Raw genomic sequence first — 23777 nt, forward strand, 5'->3', positions numbered from 1 at the left:
TAGTGAAATCTAGCCAAGTGTGCACTACTACCTCACCGGTAGCACGTAAAGTTAGGCTTCTTCCCCGGTTTGGTACGATCACCCTTGCGTTTGTCTTTCTTCATATTGTATTGCCCTAGAGTCTGCATGCTTTTGGACCTGCCATCGAAAAGTTATTGTGTCACCACTTTCCTTCTCCTGAGCTAGGTTAGCTTAGGCGCACTGTTCAGATAGTTTGTCTTGCTTTATAATCGCCATGATATCCGTCAGTCTAAACTCTCTTTCAACCCAAGTCAAGTCAAACCACTTTATTCAGCTAACCAAAGCCATAAAAGTACACCATAGTGAACAATTGACATAAAAAGCTAAATAAAAACCATATATATACATTTTAAATTCGTTAAAATATACCACATACAAACAATAAAATAATACCAATAAAAACAAATGACTATAGTTCATTAATCAATCAATAAAAACAATTATATCCATATATGAAATCAATCAACACTTTAAATTATCTAACACCCTTTCTTCCTATGTCTGACTGCCGCCACCAAAAAGTTCGCAACATTAAAAATCTCCCATGGGTTATTTAACAGCTGCAGATATAGTAGGGCTGGTCTGACTTGCACAAATCCCTTCCCCTTTAAAATGGGTCTTAAAAACTTTGTCCTAATGGGGCTAAGATGCTCACAAAACATTGTAAAGTGCATAGTGTCCTGCAAAGAAAAATTATCATGTGTACAGGGACCTAGATCTTTTACCCTACTCCAACCCTGTATATCTGCCAAAAGACAATGAATAAGATTAAAACGTAACCTAATTAGAAGAAATCGATGGAAAGGTTTTGTAACAATTCACAAAAAAAAAAAAAAAAAAACAATTCACAAATACGGTTCTATCCGTGGGACTGTTTTTAACAGCAAATGTGCTCTCACCGTGGGTTTCACAATCTCCAGTGCCTCTCTCTCTACAGACAACATATTTAAGAATCTGGCTTTAACCCATGCCACATCCTCTTTCACTATCTTTTCCGGAGTAATGGCGTTCTGGTCGCCCCAATTTTCCAAGCATTGACTTGACGTATTGTATCCATTGGATTTTGCCAACGTTATCCAACGCTAAGCAGTCCCTAAGGATTTCACTGTTCAGTCCCAGTTCTGTATTAATCCATGTCTTTAGCCAACAAATCACAAGATCCATCTCAATTTGATCCTCGACAAAGCCACTGCCCAGCACTTGGTGATTTGCAAAAGTAGAGGTAGATTTGGGGACCGCCAGAAGACATCTCATAAATTTGTTTTCAACTTGCTGAAGTACCACTGCAGGTTTATATCCCCAAATCGCAGACCCATACGATGCTATTGCAATGCTTTTAGAACCATACATTTTGAGCAAGGCTTCGCTCCCAATCGGGAAGCAAGACCTTGAAGGGCAGCTATGGACCTTGACATTACAAGTTTTTTTGCCCTTAACTGGGGAGTACCCCTGGGCGGACAACTACGCTATGCTCGCAAAATTTGCGTAGTTTGTGCTACTTCGCGCTACGCGAATTGCGCGTAACATAGTGCAAAATCGCGTAGCGTAGTTTGCATTTTTTGCTCGCTCGCGGTCCTCAACATCAAGTTGGTGAGCGTGCAAAATGACATCCCGGCGAGATTCTCAACACGGGGAGGTCAGGTTTCTCATTGCGAGTGGTCGCGTATGCTCGCGATGAGAAACTACCAGTCCGCCTTGAGAAAGCTGCCGCTCGAGTAAAAATCTACTCGAGCAGCAGAAAACGACCGCTTGCACTGTGCAAGACGCGGTTTGCAATGATTGCACAGTGCGGACAAGCATCCGGCACTGTGCAATCATCGCGAACAGCGTACTACGCAGTTCGCCTAGTGCTACGCATATCTCGCTTAGTGCAAAGTGCACTTTGCGTAGCGACTTGTAGCGCTACTAAGCAAACTACGCCCAGGGTTACTGGGGAGTCCAAGAGCTTCTTTCATCGACTAAAACTCCCAAATAGAGGAAAGAGGAGACCCTTGACAGCTCGACCCCTTCACAATAAAATGTTTTAGATTTTTTTGGCCTTTGCCCCATTGTCATCGTATGCGATTTGGTTTTATTGACAATAAGGTCCAGGGATTGCATAAAAGATCCACAGGAGTCCAAGAGTTTCTGCAGACCAACTGCAGTGCGTGCCAAGAGAACCGCATCATTAGCGTATAGGAGAGCAAGAATAACCCCGTCCCCTATACGTGGAATATCTAAAGTGGCAGTGCTAAGGGAGGTATTTAAGTTATTTATATAAAGTTAAAAAAGAAAGCAAAGGGACTAAAATACAACCCTGACGAACCCCTTTGTCAATTTTAAAGTGCTTCTTGCATTTACCATCTTGGTTGACTCTGACCCTAGCATAAAGATCCTTGTGAAGATATGCTAAAAAAAATAGACTAGACGGCGGTCCATCCCCATATCCATCAATGTTGACCATAACTTAGTTCTATTTACTAGGTCAAAAGCCGAAGACCGGTCCATAAAGGCCAGCTGCAGCGTACCTTGTTTCGCCACTGTATATTTCTCTACCAAAAGGTGCAGATTTAAACATTGATCTATGGTACTTCCACCTTTTTTAAAGCCATATTGACAATCTGTTAAAATTCCATAGTCATCCTTCCAATCAGAAGGTTTATTTAAAATAACTCTACCTAAAACCTTCACCACTGAATCAATCAGGGAAATCGGTCTATAGCAACCTGGGTCGCCTCTCTGCCCCTTTTTAAACACTGGGATAATGGTCGAGAGAGACCAGGATGGCGGAAATCCGTGCTTACTAGCCTTATTTAGAAGATTAGTTATGATTTGTGCCCAGAGCTGTGGCATTAGTTTATATAAATCGGCCGGGACACAATCTGGGCCGGGGGCCTTATTGCTAGTCATTTGTGCAATAGCCGCCTCCACTTTGGTTTCTATAAAAATCAATGATGTATTTCCCCCGGCTAGGTCAGGATTAACTGGAGAGACCATCTCGACCTGTAATACTCCATAAATAGTATTAAAATGGGAGTACCACTGATCCTCTGTAATATTACACTGTAAGGGAGTATTATTTAGTCCCGTAAGAAAGGGTTTATTGGCTATAGCCCAAAATCTTGTACTATCCCTATTGACCTCGACCGAAAGCATGTCATTCCAAGCCTCTTCTTTGATTTCCTGTTTGCGGCAATCAATCGTACATTTATAAGACTGTCTCAATTGGTCTACAAGGGTACGATCTCTAGGGACCTGCTTCAGGCCAGAAATATATATTTTTGTAATCAAGAAAAATGGGTTCTGTAGGGTGTTTAAAGAGTTATTTCATATTCGTACAAAGTATCGCACAATCAAACTATTCATAAGACATGTATATCGCCCACGCCTATACATATGTATACATTGATTGTAAATAATCACGAAAAGATATTGAATGCATATCCACTTTGCATTTTTATCTGAATTAATTCATTCAAATATGCTCATTTTGTCAAGTTTACAGAGTGTGACTGTATGCAATGGGTGAAATATATGGTGCTCATGTGACATATGTGCTCAAGTGGAAGAACAATTTGTGCAGTATATACAGAGTGGTTCAGGATTTATATACAGGGGACAGGACAAGGTTATTTATACAGTGGCCAGCCTAGTAACCATGGGCCCTGGTTGCTATTAATGCTTCTTTTGTTGTGCAGGGCCATGGTTAGTCTGGGCCTAGGTGTATCGTCGACGTTTCACCCCAAGAGGTGCTCCTTTCGGTAGTCACTACGGGTCTTCATCAGGACTGTGTGTGGGGGTGGGGTGTCTTTTAGCAGCCTAAGGATGAGAGGTAAATAGTTGTCAGGCGTGTAAATTGCTTATGGAGGCGATATGCGAGAAAGAGAGACTGAGGTGGACTACTCACCCAGTCTGGACAAAAGTTCTGGCTGTAAGTGACCCTAAGTGGCACTTGTCTGAAAATTCCGTCGGCAAACGAATGGCTGTGAACTAAACGAAATGATACGTGGTAAGGTATTGAAGGTGAGTTAGACTAGGTGAAGCGGTACGTATAAAACATCAGTCATAAGCTGCGCTGTGGCTAAACATCAACCCAGAGAAGTGGGGTATAGTGTAATCAAGTCATTCTAAGCGACGGCTGACCTGTCCATCAAGCCTCGTAGTGTGAACCTGTGCAATCTTAAAGCATAATGGGTCAGCGTGGGGAGATGCGCATGGAGTACGAGTCATGCAATGCGTTGTGAGCAGCGTGGTGAGGCCCAGTGTGATTGGAGCGATCATGCGTAAAAAGTGAAGTCTGTCCTCAGAGACGCTGATGTTAAAAGGCAATTTGACCGGGAAGGAGATGTACCCGGTGAAAGCTGATGAATCAGGAGAAAATTGAGTGAAAACTAATCAAGACGCGTGCCTAAATGCAAGTAGCCCTACCCTCTCTAGGGAGTAAAATTGCTCACAGGGGGGGTGCGGCGCGGTGGCTCACCTGAGGTGTAAGTCGGAAGGCGGGATGAATCGGCAATGGCTGGGCAGGCGTCAGTCTTGCTGCAGCTCAGGCGGTGAATCCTGATGTGTGGGTGCCGCTAGTCTACCTTATGTACGGAGGGGCAGCGTGTACGTTGCTTGTTACGTCGAGCGTGACCCGGTTGCTAAGCAACCACGGCGATCGATTAAACGTGAGATCGGTGTGCCTAAACGGTGTTCACAGGGCTATAAGGTTGAGTAAATAGTATTGAATGTGCAAGGAGAATCACTCACAAGTGAACATAACAAGCAATGCGTTTCATTGCAGGCCATCGTCCGTGCACCATGTGGAATGGAGTAAGCGATACGGCCAGGCATGTTAATGGTGATATCTACATACAAACATGTGTCTTGACCATGGGATTGAGCAGTATCATTCTGTGTGGTCATTTTGCAAATACATACCGAGCATGTAAATACGTGGCAACATATATTACATTGATGTAGCTTGTGCAAACGGTTGTCAAAGTTGTGTGTTTGATTAACAAGAATTAAAAAATCAAACCAGTTCTATTGGGCAATTATGCATCAAAGGTTCTCCGAGTGTATTGTACAGAACAGTGGCCAATCTGTTTAGGCAAAACAGAATGTAACCCTCTTATAACTGCCCCATCTGTCTAGCTATTTCCTCATGTTCGTTCAGGCCAGATAACACTGAGTTCAGAGAATGGATCCATCTGCATTCTTTCAAATTTAGTGTTGCTGATATTGAACCACCCCTAGGATGGGGGGTAGACTTTCTCAAGAACCCTCCATCGGATACTCTCTGGGGAATGGTTGTGTGTCGTAAAGTGTTTCACTAGGGGCGCTCCCTGTAGTTTGCATCTGATCCTGCTCATGTGCTGCAGGATCCGTGCTTTCACCTTCTGTGTGGTTTGTCCTACATATGGTATATTGCATGGGCAAAGGATTATGTACACAACATTAGTGCTGTTGCAGCTGGTGAACCCTGACAGTTTGTGTATTTGGTTGTTGTGTGTGAATGTGGCCCCGTAGATGGTAAGTGGGCAAGCTTTGCATGAGCTGCATTTGTAGTGTCCTGTCAGGGCAGAAATAAGCTTTTGGTGGGCTTTCGAACACTCCTTATCAAACCATTTCTCCCTCAAATTAATATAACTTCTGCTAGACATTGTTAAGCCCACCTGTGCACAGATCTCTTCAAATGCCAATAAAACCTCTGGGCCCTTATCTCCAGGGCTAAGACATATATTAAACCTCTCTTCCGCTTTATCCAATAAGTCTTGAAGGAATGACTCTGGGATTATGCTAGTCCATTTTAACCTCCATCCCTGGTCTATGGTCCTTACATGTATACAGGTGGGTAATTGTCCCTCTTTCTCTTGAAGGCCAATTGACCTACATAACTCGAGTGTAACAGGATTATGGTCACTATAATCAGACCAAATAGCACCATACGTAATAACTTGGGGTGATAATACGGGAGAAATAAAGATATAATCAATTATAGAAACCTGCCCCCATACCTTAAAAGTAGGGATCCTCCTCCCCGCAATATTTGTGTTTGGCTGGCATAAATCAACTGCCGCCAGGAGATCCTCCAGGCATTCCTCTTGTGGATTATGCTCAAAATGGCAACTAAGGGGATCCTCTGGGCCTAGATAGTCTCCCACAAAACAATCCTTCAGACACGAGTGAACATTAAAATCTCCCAAAATAAAAATAGAATAAGAAGTGGTTTGTTTGAGTCTATAATCAATTAAAAAACCTTTTAGGCTACTTAAATGCTCATTTAAAAATCCAACCTCCGGTGAATTGTAGAAATGTACTATTAACAATTTCATAGAATTAACATTATTAATTTCTACAGCTAAACAATTGGTGGAGCCAGTATACACCGAACAATGTTTTCCCATCATCTTTAGTGATATTAGAGTCAAAAGTCCCCCCTTTGCTTTCCCCGAGGCGAAATATATGATTTATAACCGTCCAGCCACAAATTATCTTCTCTTTCCCACGTCTCTTATAAACCCAGTATATCATAGGCTTTAATAAAATTAATCCATCTGGATTCCCTACTTTTTTTTCCAAGTCCTGCAACATTCCAACTTAAGATCTTACAATTCAGGTTCTCCTCCACCCTTTCCATAGAGGGCCCTTCTCCCCCCCTCCCCACCCACTGGGACAAGGGGCTGCAGTCAATCGTTTTCATCCAAGCGGCTTAGTGGGGAAAACCTGTTAGAGCACACTAGGCCATTCACCATTGTGTCCTCTTTAACAGGTTTAGACAATAGTTTGGGGGAAAATGGACCTCTATTTTGAATCCGATTATCAAGCCGATTCATCCTAGGACCTTGCCCCAAAGATGGATCAACCTTCTTTTTCATTTGTGATGAAGTCCCCAGCAGAGTCCTACCCAGAGACTGATTGCTCTCTGGGGTTGGGTAGAAAAATCCCAACGGTAGACCCCTTATGCACCCTGGGCCGACATTATAACATCCATTAGACAGCATTCCTGCCACCCCCATTTGATCAAAGTTAATAACAATACAGTCGCCTTCTCCTCCTTTAATCCTCTGTCCTACCCTGCCAACACGTCTAACCATTATGATTTGAGCTGAGGCCTGTGCCCCATTTACTGAGTGTTGTTTGCACCAAAACTTGGTTTTACGTACGAGTTCCTCAGTGGTTTCTATCACATTCATTTGAAGTGGGGGTACTCCTGTAAGCACTGCGACTAAAGGTGTGGCCTCAGGTGGGAGATTGAGTCTAAAATTGTTATATCTTTTACAACCTCCCTACTATCATGGGACTCCCCTAAATTCTTGGGTTGGTTATTCACAGCCGTGACACAATCAGGTTGCCTTCGCACATCATCACCCCTTATATTCTGAACGGCAGTACCCCTAGTTGATAACCCTCCTCCACAGTAGCATCTGAATGTGCAGTGATATTACCACCACTTTTACTCTGAACGCCAGTGCCCCTGGGGATATACCCTCCTCTACAATAGAACCAGATTGTGCGATTATGTTATGGCCACTTTGATTATTCATCACAATATCTACCCGTTCCAGTTTTTCAAACAGGGTACATTTCCTATCCATTAGTTCTTTGAACTGGGCTAGTACAGTTCCCAAGGCGGTCTCCACAGCAGAAACAAGAGCAGAGTCCCTCCATACTGTCCTTGCTTAGTGATGGAGCAGGAAAAACGTCATCAGTCTGTATGCCAACAGAATTGGTTAAAGATACTTCGTGGTTGGCTGCATGGCTTACAGATTTGGCTCCCTTGTTGCTTTTGTTTTTTTGGGCGCCAGCACCCCGTTTTCGTTTTGCTGATGGCTCTTTCACTATGATCTCATCCAATGGTTTGGAGACCCGTGCTCTGGTAGATATCCCTAGCCGGTTGGAAGCAACTATGGAGGGTGTATTCAGGGTTGGCAAGAGCGGGGTCGTAAGCACATTATGGGGTGTGATAGGTGAACACTTTAGTGGAGAGCCCCCCTGATTGGAAGAACCTAAAGACGAGCGTCTTGGGAGTGTTGAACAATCTAAGGAGAGTCCCCGCTCTGTCATTTCAATTTCATGAGTCAGCAACGACTCCGCCCTGACGATGAAGGCGTCTAATATACCTGTTACTCCTTTATGTTTACTCATAATTAATCCGTTAGTCCGCGGCTCTTGGCAGACGATACCTCATAGACCGTAACATACTAAAAGGGATGGAACACGGGGGTTATTGACCGGGATGGAATTAGCTGTAACAGTACCTTGAGACTGAAAGGTGCACACAAATGCCGATGGTCAGATGTCAGAGCGGGGGCCCAGCCTCTTCCAGGCTCAGACGGGCCCGGGCGTGCCAGTGCGCGTCCTGCGCTGCAGGGGCCCACTGCTATTTTTAACGCGCCTCCAGGCGCAGGGAGAAGTGTCACCGTTGGCCTCACTGCCTCCTGGGGGCTGATGTCCACTGCGCTGGCTGTACCCATCACGGCAAGGATTACGGCTGTCCCACGCTGCGGGAGCCCACTGCTGTTTTTAACGTGCCTCCGGGCGCAGGAAGAAGCGTCACCGTTGGCCCCACTGCCTTCTGGGGGCTGAAGTCCACTGCCCTGGCCGTTCCCCTCACGGCAAGGATTACGGGCGTCCCCATAATCTCTTCTGTGTGCTTTTGTATTTTGCGTACATAACTATCTGATAACATAACAGTTAATCGTGCAGGTAATATCAAACCTACACGTGATGACTAGTTGTTTCAAAGCCGAGACATAATCTTCAATAGACTCCTACATTTCCAGTTTTCTCTGGAAGAAGGCATGCCTTATTACAGCTGCACACACTGTGGGTGAAAAATGTTCATCCAAATCCAACAAAGCTGACATGAAAATATCCAAATCACCCGCACTCCCTTTCATGTTTCTGAAGTTGGTTATAAATTTGCAAGCCCTCTGGGGCCCAAACAGTACATTATGATTCTTTATTTCCTCTCAGGTGTATAAGTTCTATTATAATCCTCCAAGTTACTTAAAAATGTACAACTTCCAAGTTGTCCATATGCCTGTTGCTAAGGAAGTACACAAGGTGCACTCAATCTGAAATCTGCCCAGAAATGCACATAAATTACCTCAGATCGGTTGCTTCTCTGATCTACAACAGCTCCCTGCTTGTTTACACTCCTTTCTTTCAAAATGGCCGCACGTCGAGGTCGTGGCTCCTTCTCCTCACACGGGGTGTAGTCGCATTCGAGTGCTCAGAGTCCCATTGTAGCGTAAAATATGCTTGATGGCTACCCACCGCAGATCACTGGCAATGCATAGAAATTTCCCAAATAAGTAGGCGGCATTCCTTACATGTGGTGGGCTGTTGCGCCTAGCTGGAAATCTTGGCAAAAATCGCTGAATGCAATGTTTACTGGCATGCAGGATCTTGACAGGAGGTAGCAACATACCTAACTCCTCCTTGGCTGCAGAAATGATTCTGTGGGTTCCTGAGGTTGCTCGACGCATCACCAATTTCTGTAGTAATGATGGCCCACCAGGTAAGGTGTATAACTCCTTTATTGAACAACCTTGTAGAACTCAGGTAAACGTACATGTACTTCCCAACTCCCCCAACATTCCAAAACTATACCTTATGTACAGGGAACATACTGAGCATTCCACATTCTACCCCATTACTACTCAATTCAATCAAAATACCTCTGCACAAAATGTGGATTGCTGTTTATTTGAAGCAAAAGACAAAATGCAATATTTATACTGGTAATTCTGTAGTGTTGAGAGCAAACCTAGGCGGAAAGACATAGGCGGTAGGAATGGCATTTGTAGCAGCAGACGGCATCGCTGCAGTGGAAAGCTTCCTTCTAAAGCAAGCATAGACTCTGCCCCATCCTTATCAGCGGAAGGCTGTTGTAGCTCTCAAGATTTCCAGTCTAATGGTAGGATATTACAAAGTACTGTTGTTAGCATTACACATCAAAGATCTATTAAAGTAAATGTGTGTAGTATTGAAATGATCTTCAAATGATAAACTTGTATATTACCTTTCCAGACAATTTTTTTGAGCAATACTTTATAAGTCCACTGGCGCAATTTCTTCAGTTAATGGCCCTGTTACTACAAGCGAAAAAAAGAAATGCACACAGGAGAGCTTTAATTTATATTCATGCCAGTGGCTGCTTTCTCTGACCAGAAATGCATTGGAATCCGTGAAGGTCAAAGATTAGGCTGTCAAGATTATTGGATACCTTGAGCAAATGGGAAAAATCCAGGTTGTGGGGGATTCTTGGGCCTTGCAGCAGAGCCCTCTGGGGAGTGGATACATCCACTGCTGATGGTTGGTTGGGTTTGGACGTCGCTCATTGTGCAAAGCCTGTAACCAGATCTGAGTTGTTGAAGTCACTCAATGCTATGACAAGCTATAAAATCAATATGACATGTAAAATTGCTGGTAATTTCTCCCTAGGCTACTGGCGCCTTCACAGTTTGCTGACGCTGTCCATCATGGAACAGTGTGCCTGTGTGGAGAGGGAGCTGGAAAAAGTGTTGCACAAGTTCCTGAGCTATGGGCAACACAGCAACCAGAACTTGGATGAACTCCTCCGATCTGTTGGCGATCTCCGAGAGCAACTCTCAAGTGCAGGTATCCATTGTCCATCCACTGAGACACCCCACATCCCTTCCACAACATGTCAGTTTATCAAACAATACAATTTCTTAAAGGCATATTATTAATCCCCGACTTTGCCTCATCAAACTACTGACCCATACTGTAGAAAGATTTGTTGCTTAAGTACTACAAGCTGCTGGTAAATTCAGGATGAAGGCTTTAATAACAGCCGCCAGAGAACAACCATCAAAAAGAGAAAGCGTGGGTCCTAGTTGTCTGAGAACTGTTTTGAGGAAATCACTGACCCCAGCCAATTAACTCTTCTGTGACCCAATCTCTCTTTATTGAGATCCTGTCCACTTGGTTTTTGCCAACTGCATCTATTTTCTTATTTCTACTACCAATCTTTTGTGCCTGGTCTGGTATTCAACCATCTGTTCAACACAACTTGCATTGCATCACCAGCTATTTTTGTCCCAGTCACAAATGACAGACAGTGTTTCCAATGGAAACATTTCTCTCAAAATGTATGATTACATTACTGTGCTTTAACATCATCAATTTAATGAAAAGTGGAAAAGGCATGCTGGGATTAGCAGCCACCATATCTTTTTAATTTTTAAAAGCTGGCTGTAAACATTACTAACACAAATATTTAGAAACCAATATTGTCAAAAAGCTGCAAATAAACAAACGTATAGGATGAGAAAGAGGTACAGTAGTACTGCTGGTATAGTTGCTTGTATTTGTGGGTGGTGCAATATGTTTTTTAGTAAAAAGAACCCAGTTATTAGTACAGTAAATAGGCAATTATTTTAGACACACTATTTTACAGTTTGAAATTCTGATATTCGTATGACCTTGCATGTTGACTTGCGGCCACAATTGCAGGTTACTCCCAAGGTCCTCTTCAAGACAGGGAGATGTAGCTAATTCAGAAGTCAAAAATTTAAATGAGTACCTTCTTATTTAGAGGATTAAGATACACATACTAGATACATATACAAGTGAGTCATAAGGATTTCTCTGGGTTCAAGCAGTGCAACTTTTGCAGTTTCCATTTAATCTGCTGTCTGACCATATTCTACTAACCTCTTGTTATTCTTCTGAATCACTTAAATACAATCCCAGTTATACCATTAAATACCTGGCAGCACTGTCAATTGTATGCCAACCACAAATTAAGTATATTCCTAAGGACAGCTGTTACACAGTGTATCCTACGCATCAGTAACCCAAAATTTGTGGGGACCGTATTCAATTTCTCATTTTTGGTCAACAATCTTTACACAATTGGACTGAGTCCTTCTGCATGCTGGTCCTCAGTGATGGCTGCATAACTTGTATGTGAGACGACAACATCCTTTGAAGAAATTATTTATAATGGAGAGTTAACACATTTTATTTCCCTATAGCTGTGCTTCAGTCAAAAGTGCATGCCACAGCAATTTTACTTACTTAATATTGAGAAGTGGTGCTGTTTAGATGTCTAAAGGTGGGCATAGGCTGAGAAAGCATGTCTCCGTTCTGCAGTGTTTAGTCTCTAATCTGGCAAGGCAATGTTTGAACTCCTCATGTGGTGTTGACCTGGATATTGTTAGTTTGTTAGCTAGGCAAACTGGGATCTTGGTGGGCTGGGAGCCTTGTGATGCAGCTGATCTTGAAGATCATCTGGGATTGCAGGGGCAATGCAGGGCAGGGGCAAATCCTTTAGTACAGTGACGTGGTTTGATTTATTTCTTGAGCACCGTGATGAGCCGTGCTGCAGCTAGATATGCCTTTCAGGGGAATAAGGGTAGTCTCTGCGATGCCATTGAACAAGGCATTACCTCCATCTAGGTGACAGAGAACGAGTGCTTCAAACTGTCACTTTTCTCCGGTGGTGGGGAGGAGGTTTCTCTGTTTCAGGAGAGTTGGAAACAGGCTAATATAGCACTATGTTTTTTGAGTGAGAGATCTTGACATAGAGTTGGGTGCCGCACAGTGGTGGATCTTGTTCTTGCCATCTGAAGGATGGTTCCCAGTGGTTCCATATAAAGGCTGAAAATTATGTCTGACAGCACAGAGACCTGGGGGACTCCACAGGCGGTAGGAAGAGTCAGGATCTGGTATTTCCTTCCTCAATAAGTCGCTCTTGATTGGCGAGTCCGGATGTGAACCAATGTCCAATGTAAGATTTTGCAAGTGAACCGAATGCAAGTTTTCACTGTGTGGATCAATGCTGGATGGTCAATGATGTCGAAAGCTACAGAGAAGTCGGGCAGGAGCAGGAGACAAGTGTTATTTTTGTCATTGAGGAAGAGGGTGTCGTTGACTTTTAGGGGACTTGCTGTTTTAATACTGCATTGTGATCTGAATTTATAGTCTTGGAGTAGGTTTTCATTGCTGATGTGCTCCTGTAGTTGGGTGACAACAGCCATCTTGAATTTTCCAACAAATGTGAGGTGGGTTATAGGACAGAAGTTACCATGGTCATCTGGATCTAATGTAGACCTTTTCAGCAGTTGGAGGATCTATCCGATCTTGAGGTTGTCATGGAAGGTGCCTTTGGTAACAAAACATTGACATTGTGGAGAAGGGCTTTTAGGGCTTCTCCGCGTGGAGTCATAATGGAGTAGGAAAGCTTGTCATTCTTGTAGGAGGTGGCTCTGAGGGAGTTCAGAATATTGGAGAGGTCTATGTGGGAGATAATGTTGAAGGTGTGTGGCAGCTGGGTATAGAGGATGGTGTGGATGAGGACGATGAATAGATGCTAGATTTGATGTTTTTCAGTGAAGAATAGGTTGATGGTGTTGCATCGGTCACCTGATTATGTGACAGAGGGTCTGGTATGGGGATGACACATTCCTCAAAGAGGACTTTGCTTCTGTTCATTGGTACTTTGCTAATGGTCTTTAGTTGGATGTCTTTTGCTGTGGTCATATGCTAAACGATGGTTGGAGCAGAGTGCTTTCAGAATGGCACGGTATTCCTGATATTTTGATCTTCTCCATTACTTCTCCTGTCTCTGTGCGGTGCAGTCATTTTTGGTTGTTCCTTGGGTGCTGACAGCTTGGGCTTGAAGGTAGAAAGTTTCAGAGCAGAATAGCATTCTGTATGATACTTCAGAGTGGTGTTGTAGATGTTGAGAAGTGTGTTAATATCTTTTGAGACCTGGAAGTGTCTGGATAAGTTGATTAGTTCTTGTAAATGGATAAACTTGAAGGAGCGGAAGGTAACTTTCTCATTTTTCTGCTGCCGTTCATGTGGGAGTATGTGTGTGTCCGATGATGAAGGGGACAGCGAGATTATCTGTCCAATGCAGAAGTATGGGGACTAGCAGTACATGATGGGGATGCATTGAGGATAAGGACCAGTATGTGTTGTCTTTGGAGTAAGTTGTGTTGGGGGTGTGATGTGGTGTTTAATTTCTAGAGTGTTGAGTATAGAGCTGAAGGCTTCCTTCGTGGTTTTGGTGCGGAGTCCCCAGGCAGATAGGACTCTGCGAGGAAGGTAGGACTGTGAGTGTTCGCTAGAGGCAGATGTGATGAGGTCTGGCATTTCTACTGTTGAGTCCTTGTGGGTCATCCAGATGATCTATTGAAAGATGAAAGGAGACCCTTTTGCAGACTGCAAGGGGAAAGAGGGAGGAGAGGAGCTCAAGACTTGGATGTGACCATGTTAAAAATGGTGTAGCGCTATGTTTATTTGTCTATGCTAGCTCACTCCAGTTTTGCAGGTGTGGCCTCTGTGTTGGATGCCATATTCAGAGGAGAGGAGGATGAAAAGGGTGTGCTTGGAGGAAAGTGTGAACCAGATTTTTGTAATGAAAAGGGTCTAGTTCAGGTTTCTCCGATGAGTAGCTCGTGATTGAGAGAGAGAGACTGCTAAATTAGATGTTTTTGCTTTTCTGAATTAAATTTGTTTCCCAACATTGAAAAAACCTGAATTTGATGCATTACCTATGCATATGTTCAGATCACATAAGTTGATGTTGGAGAAAAAAAATTGAAAATTTAAATTATATTTATAGCTCAATATTTGAGTGATAAATTATACAGCATTGAAGTGACTTATTACTTATAGTACCTTGGTCCCAGAGGCCTTGCAGCTTTGGTTTTTGTATAGTCACCATGTATATTCCATATTGAGAGAGTTTGTTTTATTACTTTACTGTTGGCAACCCTGCCTTATGCACTTAGATGAACATTGCTGATAATCTTTCATGGGATGGTCAATAGTGTAATCTCTTCAGATACGCTCACTATTACAACACCAAAAATATCAGTAGCTCGGATGATTTTCATTGAACATAAGTAGCTCCTATGGCAGAAAAGGTTGGAGATCCCTGGTCTAGGGTGTGTTGTGCGATGATGTGCGTGAATTATTGTTCAGTGTGAATTGATGAGCATGAGCTTAAGGTGGAGACATGTGGATAATGGGTGTCTTCTAGTGATTAGTATGTGAATTAGGTTGTTGATTTTAGGTTTTGGGGTGTCAGACCTTTGAAGACCATGAAGGTTGAGAAAATACAGCAGTCCCTTCCTGTTAAGATCATGATAGGAAATTAATTCTGCTTGCCTGAGTTCTTCTCTTAACATGGTTTTGGTGAGAAAACAGTGATGTGCTGGAAAATGCAGTGAAGTTTTTATGCCGAGATGGATGCTCGAAAATCTGGAGGAGGAGTCTTGTTCAGATTGATGTTGGGAAAATCATGAACAGTCCACAATGTCTTGGATTAATTGTCCATTCTTATTGACAGTATAGCAGCCCATCCTCAATGGTAATGAGGCCATCATCTCGTTTGAGCCAAATCAATACGTAAAAATATTTTTTCTATAAAGTTTGAGAGTCAAAAACGTGTATAAAAATAAAGAGGATACTAATTTCTTAGTTCACCCCCATCTGCTTTTAACTCCGTCAGGGTGCCCTTTGAAAATAAAATGAACCCTCAGGGCACCCTAGACTATTTTAAATCTAGGATCACCCTCAATAACTATGAGCTTCCTTGGCTACCAAGGTTGAGCCTGTCAAGATACACTAGGTGTCTGGACAAAGACTCTATGATGAAGCTTGGAATCCCAGTGTGTGAGAGCCCTTTTAATACCACAGGGTGATGGACTGGTATGTATAGATTGGCTAAGCACAGTAGGGATTCCCCCTGTTGTTTTGTGTATAAAAAATAGAGGAATAGGATTCCATTTTAATCAAATTATCAGGAAGTCCAGTTGTAACACTGCTTTGCTATGCTCTTTGTCTGCGTGCCCCATCACAAGCACAGTTTGACAAAGTGCATGCCCATTTGATGGTGTATAGCAGAGGACCCCATAATTAGATTAAAATCTTTCTCATCTTTATTGTTATAAAACGTTTGGATTATCATATTTTGTACCAGAAGGATTTTTAAATAACATTTTGAATCCATGGAGAACCAAGCATAGTTAGCCACTGAGGTCGGGATGCCATACTATCAATAAGAAAGGACTTCAATTAATCAGTTAATCCAATAGAGAAATTGCGGACTATTTCTTGATTGTGAGGTGCACGTTTCTATTCAGTCCTGAGGAAGCAGATTTCTGCTTACTGCAGAAGGCATGTTGACTGGCATACTAACAATAAAAATGGACTTCTACTAACTGTATTAGAATATTATGTTATTCCATGTTGGGGCTAATTGTAAAGATTTCACTTTGAGTGTTGCAAGTCAATAGGAACAGTTTCTTCTATTTTACTAATTTGGGGGGGAGGACTTGGTAGATAGATAATATGCAAGTGGTATGCAGAAACATTGCTTGTTCCACTAACAAGGGAGCCTATTTTCATTCTCCATATCACCAGTTTGACTGTAAAGAAACCCTATTTGTCTTTTCCACACAAAAACATTCTTTTGCCTTGCATGCTTCAGAAGGAGAATCACAATTTGAGTCTCTCTGGTCAAAATGCCTTTCTCTTTGCTCTTTTGCCCTCTCTTTGTTGTAAACCCTTAAAAGATATTAATGGATTGCATTATTTTTTGTGTGTAAAATGATGTTAAAATTATTGAGTTTTTATAAAATCTTTAAGAATAGTGCAGTGTTTCTACTGTGTGAAGTTATGCGATGTATAGAGAGGAGTGGGGATCTGCCTCGTTCATGGAATTTGGCAAATATCTTCTTTATAAAGAAAGATGAGCCACCAGAGGAATGCAGCTCGTACCGTCCTGTATCTCCGATTAATGCGGATGCTTTAGTTTTTGACTAAGATTTTAGAAGCCCCATTGGCGCCTGTGATGCCAGGCTTGGTCTCTAGTCAGCAACATGGTTTTAATCGGGGCAGGGATACTACGGCCCATATCAATGCTGCGTTGGTTGCCTTTGATGTGGCAGAAAAATTGGGTCTCATCATGGGTATGGTACTGCTGGACGCTGAAAAGGCGGTGGATCTAATTGCATGGGAATGCTTGTGGGCAATATTAAGGGCTTTTGGCTTGAGAGGCCGATACTTTAAATGGGTGCAGGCTCTATACAATACTCTTAGTGCGCAGCTTGCTTATTCAGGTTCACTATCCACTCTATTTTGGATATATCGAAGGAGCCAGCAAGGGTGCCCGCTTTCCCCTTTATTATGTGCATTATATATCGAGCCTTTCTTGTGTTCGCTGTTCTTAAATCCACACATACAGCCTGTCAGAGTAGGACAGTGTGAACTAAAAATTGCTGCTTATGCTGATGACGTGGCTGTCTATTCCTCTGATCCTGCAGCTGTGCTAGACTATATCAAAGAGGAAGATAATAAATGTCGCCCTTTTTTCAAGATCTACATTGCATGTTAGTAAGACACAAGTCCTTCTTAATTTTCTCCCTGCTAAACCCATCTCTGGTGTTTGTTCATCAGCTACATCCTTGGGGGTCCATATCTCACCACAAGTGGAGCAGGCAGTGGAGTTAAATTATGAGCTCCTGTTGCAATCTGTCATAAAAAACTAAAAGGCTGGTATACGTTACCTATTAGTATCATGGGGAAGTGCAGTATTATTAAAATGAATATATTACCGACATTTGTATAACTTTTTCATGCAATTCCCTTACAAGTTCAAAATTCCTTCAAAACTGGAAGGGGCCATTGATAGATTTATATGGGGTTATAAGTGGGTACAGCGTGCAATACGATGTATTAAATTTCCTTATGACCATAGAGGGTTATAGCTCCCTGATTTTATGTTGTATTATTGGGCTGCATTTTTTGGAGATCTTTGCACTCTGTTGCTAGCAGAGCAACCAGATTTTTGTTACTTTTTTCGCACTTGGATCAGACAGTAGAATGTTTTATACAGAGCTAATGATCCCAATTATTTTAAGAGAGTAAGATTTAAGGCAGTTATAGACATAGTTTTCATATGGCGGGAAATTTAATCGAAATACTCTCATTCATGCAAATCTGCCTTTATGGTAAAAGCCGATGCTTCTAGAAGTATTCCACAACTTGGCTGGTAAAATCTGGGACAGATATAGTGTTGAGCGGTTGGGATATCTATACGATCTAAATAAGTTTAGTACATTTGAAAATCTACAAAGTTCCTAGGATCTCCCCCATTGGCAATTTTTTAATTATTTACAGATAAGTAATTACTTTTTGGGGTGTTGGGGGATAAAGGCTTTTGAGAGTTCTGACTTGTTGACATGTCTTCACGGGGCATCCAAGAAGTCGCTAATTGGCTCTATCAGAATCTTTGCCAGTATCGAGTTAATGACCGCTCTAAACTTGCTATGAAATGGAGTAACCTTTTGTCGTTTGGCCTCACCCACACAGAGGTAACATCTGCTTTAGAGACGGTGGAGGGGTCAATGCACTCCAGACGCTTAAGACTACAGCAAATTCACAACTGTGTGTATGCTATATTATACTCCCGATAGAATAGCATGGTGGGCTGGCAACGAGGGGTACAACAGGGGGGGTACAAGTAAATTTCCTAAATGTAGATTGGTGGCGGCAAATTTGCTACATATGTTTGCTTCATGCTCAAAACTTTGGGATGTTTTGGGAAGATGTGAGCTAGACCATTAAGATCTGTCTTGGTCTGGATTTACAACGTCCTCATAAGGAGATCATGCTTGGGCACAGGGCAGAAGCAGATCTAGGTTTAAGACGTTTTCTATCTGTTATTATAGTGACAGCGAGGTTGTGTATAGCTAGGGCATGGCTCTTTCTGATTCCTCCAAGGGTAGCAGAGTGGTGGGCAATCATGAAGGAAATTTGAGAGGGCTCTGGCCAGGACCCTGGGATTACGTTCAAGAAGTTTGAACACACATGGAGTAGGCTTAGGTGGGACCAGTGGAATGAACCAAGGTGATTTAGGTAGTTTTTTTCCTTTTTCTCTTCTATTATAGCCTTTGCAATATACTTATGACTTATTCTTTTTGTGCTGCAATACAGCTCAGCTGGAGTGGTTTCCTTTTCTTTTATGTACTTATTTAACTTCTATGTAGGCTGAACGTCTGTTTTTTGCTACCCGGGACATTTGCAAGGGAGCTGATTGTAAGGTAGTGGAATCCCTCGCCTAATGTACTTAATGTATTTAAATTCTATGTAATTTGGATTAATTGCGTGAATATTATTTTTGACAAAAAAATTATTTAAAAAAGCAAAATGATGTTATGTTGCTGATTTGATGACTTCACATCGATTATCTCCAGCTAGTAGTGTGGGGGCAACATATTACCCTAGGTAGCCATGCCATTTATTCTCTTTCCCAGGGATCTGCCCTGGGTGCAGTTATTAGGTAACAATGCCCTAGCCAGGGGTGTTATAGTCATGTAATTTTTAATTAAGATAGTTGTGATCTCGTCCAGCCCCATGAAGTATTATACCTGGGATTCTTTTATTTCTGTACTTATTGATGATACCTTGTATCCGGAACTAAATTGCTTCTAGACAAAAAGGTACCTTTTATATCGGGTAGTCATTTGCTTACTGGCAGCATTTTATTTACAGGTGTGTTTAAATGTCTTTGCAAATTAGCTTTACAGGGAACTCCGCTGACGCCCACACTTTCACTGGTGATGTCACAGTGCTGCCGCAAGATTAAGGACACAGTGCAGAAGTTGGCATCTGATCACAAAGACATCCACAGCAGTGTTTCGCGAGTGGGCAAAGCTATTGATAGAGTAAGCATATCTTACTAGGTGTTCTGATGCTGGTCAATGACCACAGCCTGAAAGGGTCTGTTGTATGCAGGGGTTTGGGTACAGAGTGAGGGTTTTGTATGAGTGACATGGAGCCAAGAATAATTATTTGTGCAAACATTCTAGTCGGTGATGGGTGGGAGAGGCCCTTGGTGTGGTTGGAGTGAGTGCAGCTACAGAGAATCTTGTGTGTGGCATAGAGAAGTCGGGTAAACTTTCCTGGAAGTAGGGGGAATCCTTGCTCGTATCAGGACAAGGATTCAGCATGGCGTAAAAAGCAAGCTATTGTCTGGTGGAGGAGGGCAGTGGGGCAGAACTGTCATCATCACCCACAGTTGTGAGTTGGTGTAGAGACATGGAGAGTGCCTAGATTGCATGCTGTGCGTATGCTATCAGTGCTGCCCTTTACACTGTCCGTGTACTCTAATCTATTTTGGTTTTAATTTTACAGAACTTTGATGCAGAAATCTGTGCTGTTGTATCGAGTAGTGTCTGGGAAGGCCGTGACAAACAGCAGCTTCTGCAGATGGCAATTGTCGAACATTTATACCAGCAAGGCCTACTGAACGTGGCAGAGGAGCTGTGCCAGGTAATCACGCAGCTGGGGTTGCCGAGTATGCCAGGTACTACAGCTGATCAAGCTTGCTTAGTGTGACCAAGTAACTCTGGCAGTTAATTAGCCAGTTTGAATCTAAACATCATGGTATATGGTTTCTAGTAGTAATAGTTTCTAGTAGTCAGAGATTGCTTTGCTTTGTAGACGCTTTGCCATCTAATTTGGCAATAAGAGTTTGCTGACTAGGGCAGCATGGTTGTGTTGGGTGATATCAGCCATCTGCCGGAAAGCTTTACCTTGTAATGGGATTTCTGCCACTTCCTATGAGTAACATAGTAGTTTCCAAGGCTGTGTTGATATTGTATGTGATTCCTATTGGCTATATACAGCCTTAGGTTGCTTCAGAGTACTTTCTGCATATGCTTCAGGAAGAGTAGAAGCATTCAATCTTTAGAAGGTCTGGTAGTAGCTTCCTATTGAGGTAGTTGTTGCTCTCTGGCTCGTTACATTCGGGCACAGTAAGTGGGAACGTTTTGGCAACATTCTGTTTTCATTGCCAAATAGAAGAGCTGTTTACCTTGAGAACCTTTTTTGATATGTTTGCCTTGTGTTAAGGCATTGTTGACTATAGCAGAATTTGTAGTTCCACTCTTTGCTACACTAGTAGGCAGGGCCATGTATTTAGAGGCAGGTGAACATGGATCCCAGTGACTGGCCTCTGCTTCTCTTTCTATGGCTGCTGAAGTCTGTTATATTTGAAATGCTAAATAATTGTTTCATGAGAGCATCAGGGCTCCCATTAGGCATATGCAGTTATTCTTTATATATGGCAGTATGATTTGGGGCCCTTTGACTTGGTAGTTTGTTTTACCACAGAACTTTACTGCGAAATATATTGGCACCAACAATGCCCCTAAGATTATTTACTAACTTAACTTGGATCAGACCAAAAGATGACTGTGCAAGGGTATACTCAATGAGTTGTAATTGATAGTACTGAGTATTAGTTCTAGGCCCCTACAGCCATGGTTCTTTTAAAGTGAGGCATCTGGCTTTGTGGTATGGTGGGTTTACACCCCCTGGTGGAATGGTAGGGCACTGACAGAAGTGTTGCAGCAGTCGGATTGTTGGTATATATCAGGAGTAATTTTTTTTTCTTATTGTTCTTTAAGGAGTCAGCACTCAGTGTGGACCTCGGCTTCAAGCAGCCGTTTCTTGAACTGAACCGCATCTTAGAAGCTCTTCAGCAACATGACCTGCACCCAGCACTGGAGTAAGAATACCTCACTGTCCAGATCTTTGTCTCAAGCAGATTCTACTTAACTAAATATCCAAGGTCTTCCTAGCTACACTATCACACTACAGTGGGACATGACCTGTGGGGTGGCACTTTCCTAGTGTAATTCCTAATTTAAAGCCTTCCTAGCAGTTGTTTCTACATAATTGCACACATGCCTAAATCTCTAAGCTGTTGGTTGGATACCTTTAGTACTGTTTTGCATGCACATACATGCCTTTATGAATTATCCCCAAAACGGCAATATTCCCGGAATGTTAATTTACAATTAGTACAAATAGAAATGATCGTCCTGCTTTACATTTTTGCTAATAAGGAGTTGGGTGTTTCAGGCTGTTTTACAAAGGCATCAAAGAGCATGTGAAAGAATACAACTCTAGTGCTAATTCCTGTACTCTTAAATACTTTTGTGAATGGCCTCTTAAGAATTTGCCCCATGTATCTATACGGCGACAGTCTGATTCAAGCTGTGGCCTCCTTTTTTTATGGTCTACCTTGACTGCATAGCTGTTTCCAGACAATTATGTGAGAATCGCAAGGAGAGGGGCTTTGGCTCTGCCCACATGTTGGGAGCCAGGAGCACATGTTTTGACTGTGCAGTCATTGTGTGCTTCCACAGATCAAGTGCTTGCCCTCCACACAGCTGTGATAATTTTTTTACTTATCAAGTTGCCTGAGCTTGAACTTTCAGGGAGCACACATAATATTGTACTGCTACTAAAGTGTCTTAGATCAGTGCTTCCCAAGATATTTAGAACCACAACCTACTTTTTAATATATAAAACTTTCGCGACCCACCTAGCTTCGGCAGACAATAAAGCATTGTGTGTAGCACATTGTCATTTACAGACAGCACATTTTCCATTGAAATAATCCCTAAATGTGCACAGACCTACAGTAAGGTTTACTGATCAAACTATTTTGCACACAAATTCTAATATGTGGAAATCGGGTTTCAATGAATATTTATTACTATGCATCACCAAGTAAAAAGTGTCTTGATTTGTTCTGACTCTGTTAAAATCTTTGTTTCCATCACACTTAAGAACTTTACAAAAAAAAGTGCTCCCTTTTTGCTCTCCTAACTGTTGAATGTGTACATTCAATTTACAGGTATTTACATTTTTTTCCTTTCACACTCTCTGTACCCCAGCAAGACTGCCACATAATTCAGTTTACTTTTCTTTCTCTGACTGCAAAGTGAGAGTGGTTTGTAAACACCAGTCCCTATATTAAAAACATGAAGACATAGCCTGGCATGTGGCCTCCGTCTTTTAAGCGCAGCAAATGTAACAAGATAAATACAGAATTTAAAGGCATCTTTATTTAGTTCTTGGATTTTCGCAACCAACCAAAATTCGGCATGTGACCCAACCCAGAGTTTGGGAAACACCATCTTGGATAACTAGATAATTTATGTTGTTTTTTCTCCTGCAGCAGCACAGATGGGAGGACGCCAGTCATTAAACTACATGGATTTTTATGCCTGGTTTGACTGTGCTGCTGTCACTTGACCGTTTTAATCTACATCAGTGTTTCAGGTTGCAAGCCGATTTTTGGTGCTTTGTAAAAATCCAAGCAATACATTAAGATGCCTTTAAATTCTGTATTTATCTTGTCACATTTGCTCAGCTTCAGAGACAGAGGTCAAATGTCAGGCTATGTCTTCTGACAAATTTCTGCTTATTTGTTTAACATGGGAATTTGTGTCTACTGACTCCTCTCACTTTGCATTATGAGTAAGAAAAGTAAAGTGAATTATGTGAGAATCTTGCTGGGATACAGACTGGGAAAGGAAAGGCTGTAGGGTTTTATTTTTTTACACACACAGCAAAATGTAAATCCCTGTAAATTAATTATACACATTCAGCAGTTAGGAAAGCAAAAATTAAGCACGTTTTTTTTTGTAATTCTGAAGTGTGATAGAAACAAAGATTTAATAGGATCAAAACAAATAAAGAAACTTTTCTTGGTGATGCAGAATGCGCAAATGATAAATATTAACTGAAACACAATTTCCACACTATCATTTGTTTGCAATATAGTTTTTCCAGTAAAACTGTTTCTCTCTGCAAATTTAGTGTCCCTTTGAAGGGAAAATGTGTTGTCTGTAAATGACAGTGCCCTTTCGCACAATGCTTTAGTTACATTAAAAAATCGCCTTCCTCGTCCATTAAAGCTAGGTGGGTTAGGAAAGTCGGTC

At 42.1% G+C, this 23777-nt stretch overlaps 1 protein-coding gene across 7 annotated transcripts in view; it reads left to right on the forward strand.

The window, feature by feature from the left end:
* Nucleotides 1-23777, forward strand: part of RMND5B (required for meiotic nuclear division 5 homolog B) — a 103374-nt gene that overhangs the window by 11908 nt on the left and 67689 nt on the right. For all 7 annotated transcript variants that reach the window (XM_085618367.1, XM_085618365.1, XM_085618364.1 and 4 more), the window contains exons 2-5: nt 10438-10614; nt 19558-19703; nt 20173-20310; nt 21450-21550. In XM_085618367.1, the coding sequence (XP_085474493.1) occupies nt 10476-10614; nt 19558-19703; nt 20173-20310; nt 21450-21550 (524 nt within the window). In that variant the 5' untranslated portion in view covers nt 10438-10475. The remainder of the gene's footprint in view (nt 1-10437; nt 10615-19557; nt 19704-20172; nt 20311-21449; nt 21551-23777) is intronic.

Source organism: Triturus cristatus, chromosome 7 (genome assembly GCF_964204655.1).
Source record: "Triturus cristatus chromosome 7, aTriCri1.1, whole genome shotgun sequence".
Lineage (NCBI taxonomy): Eukaryota > Metazoa > Chordata > Amphibia > Caudata > Salamandridae > Triturus > Triturus cristatus.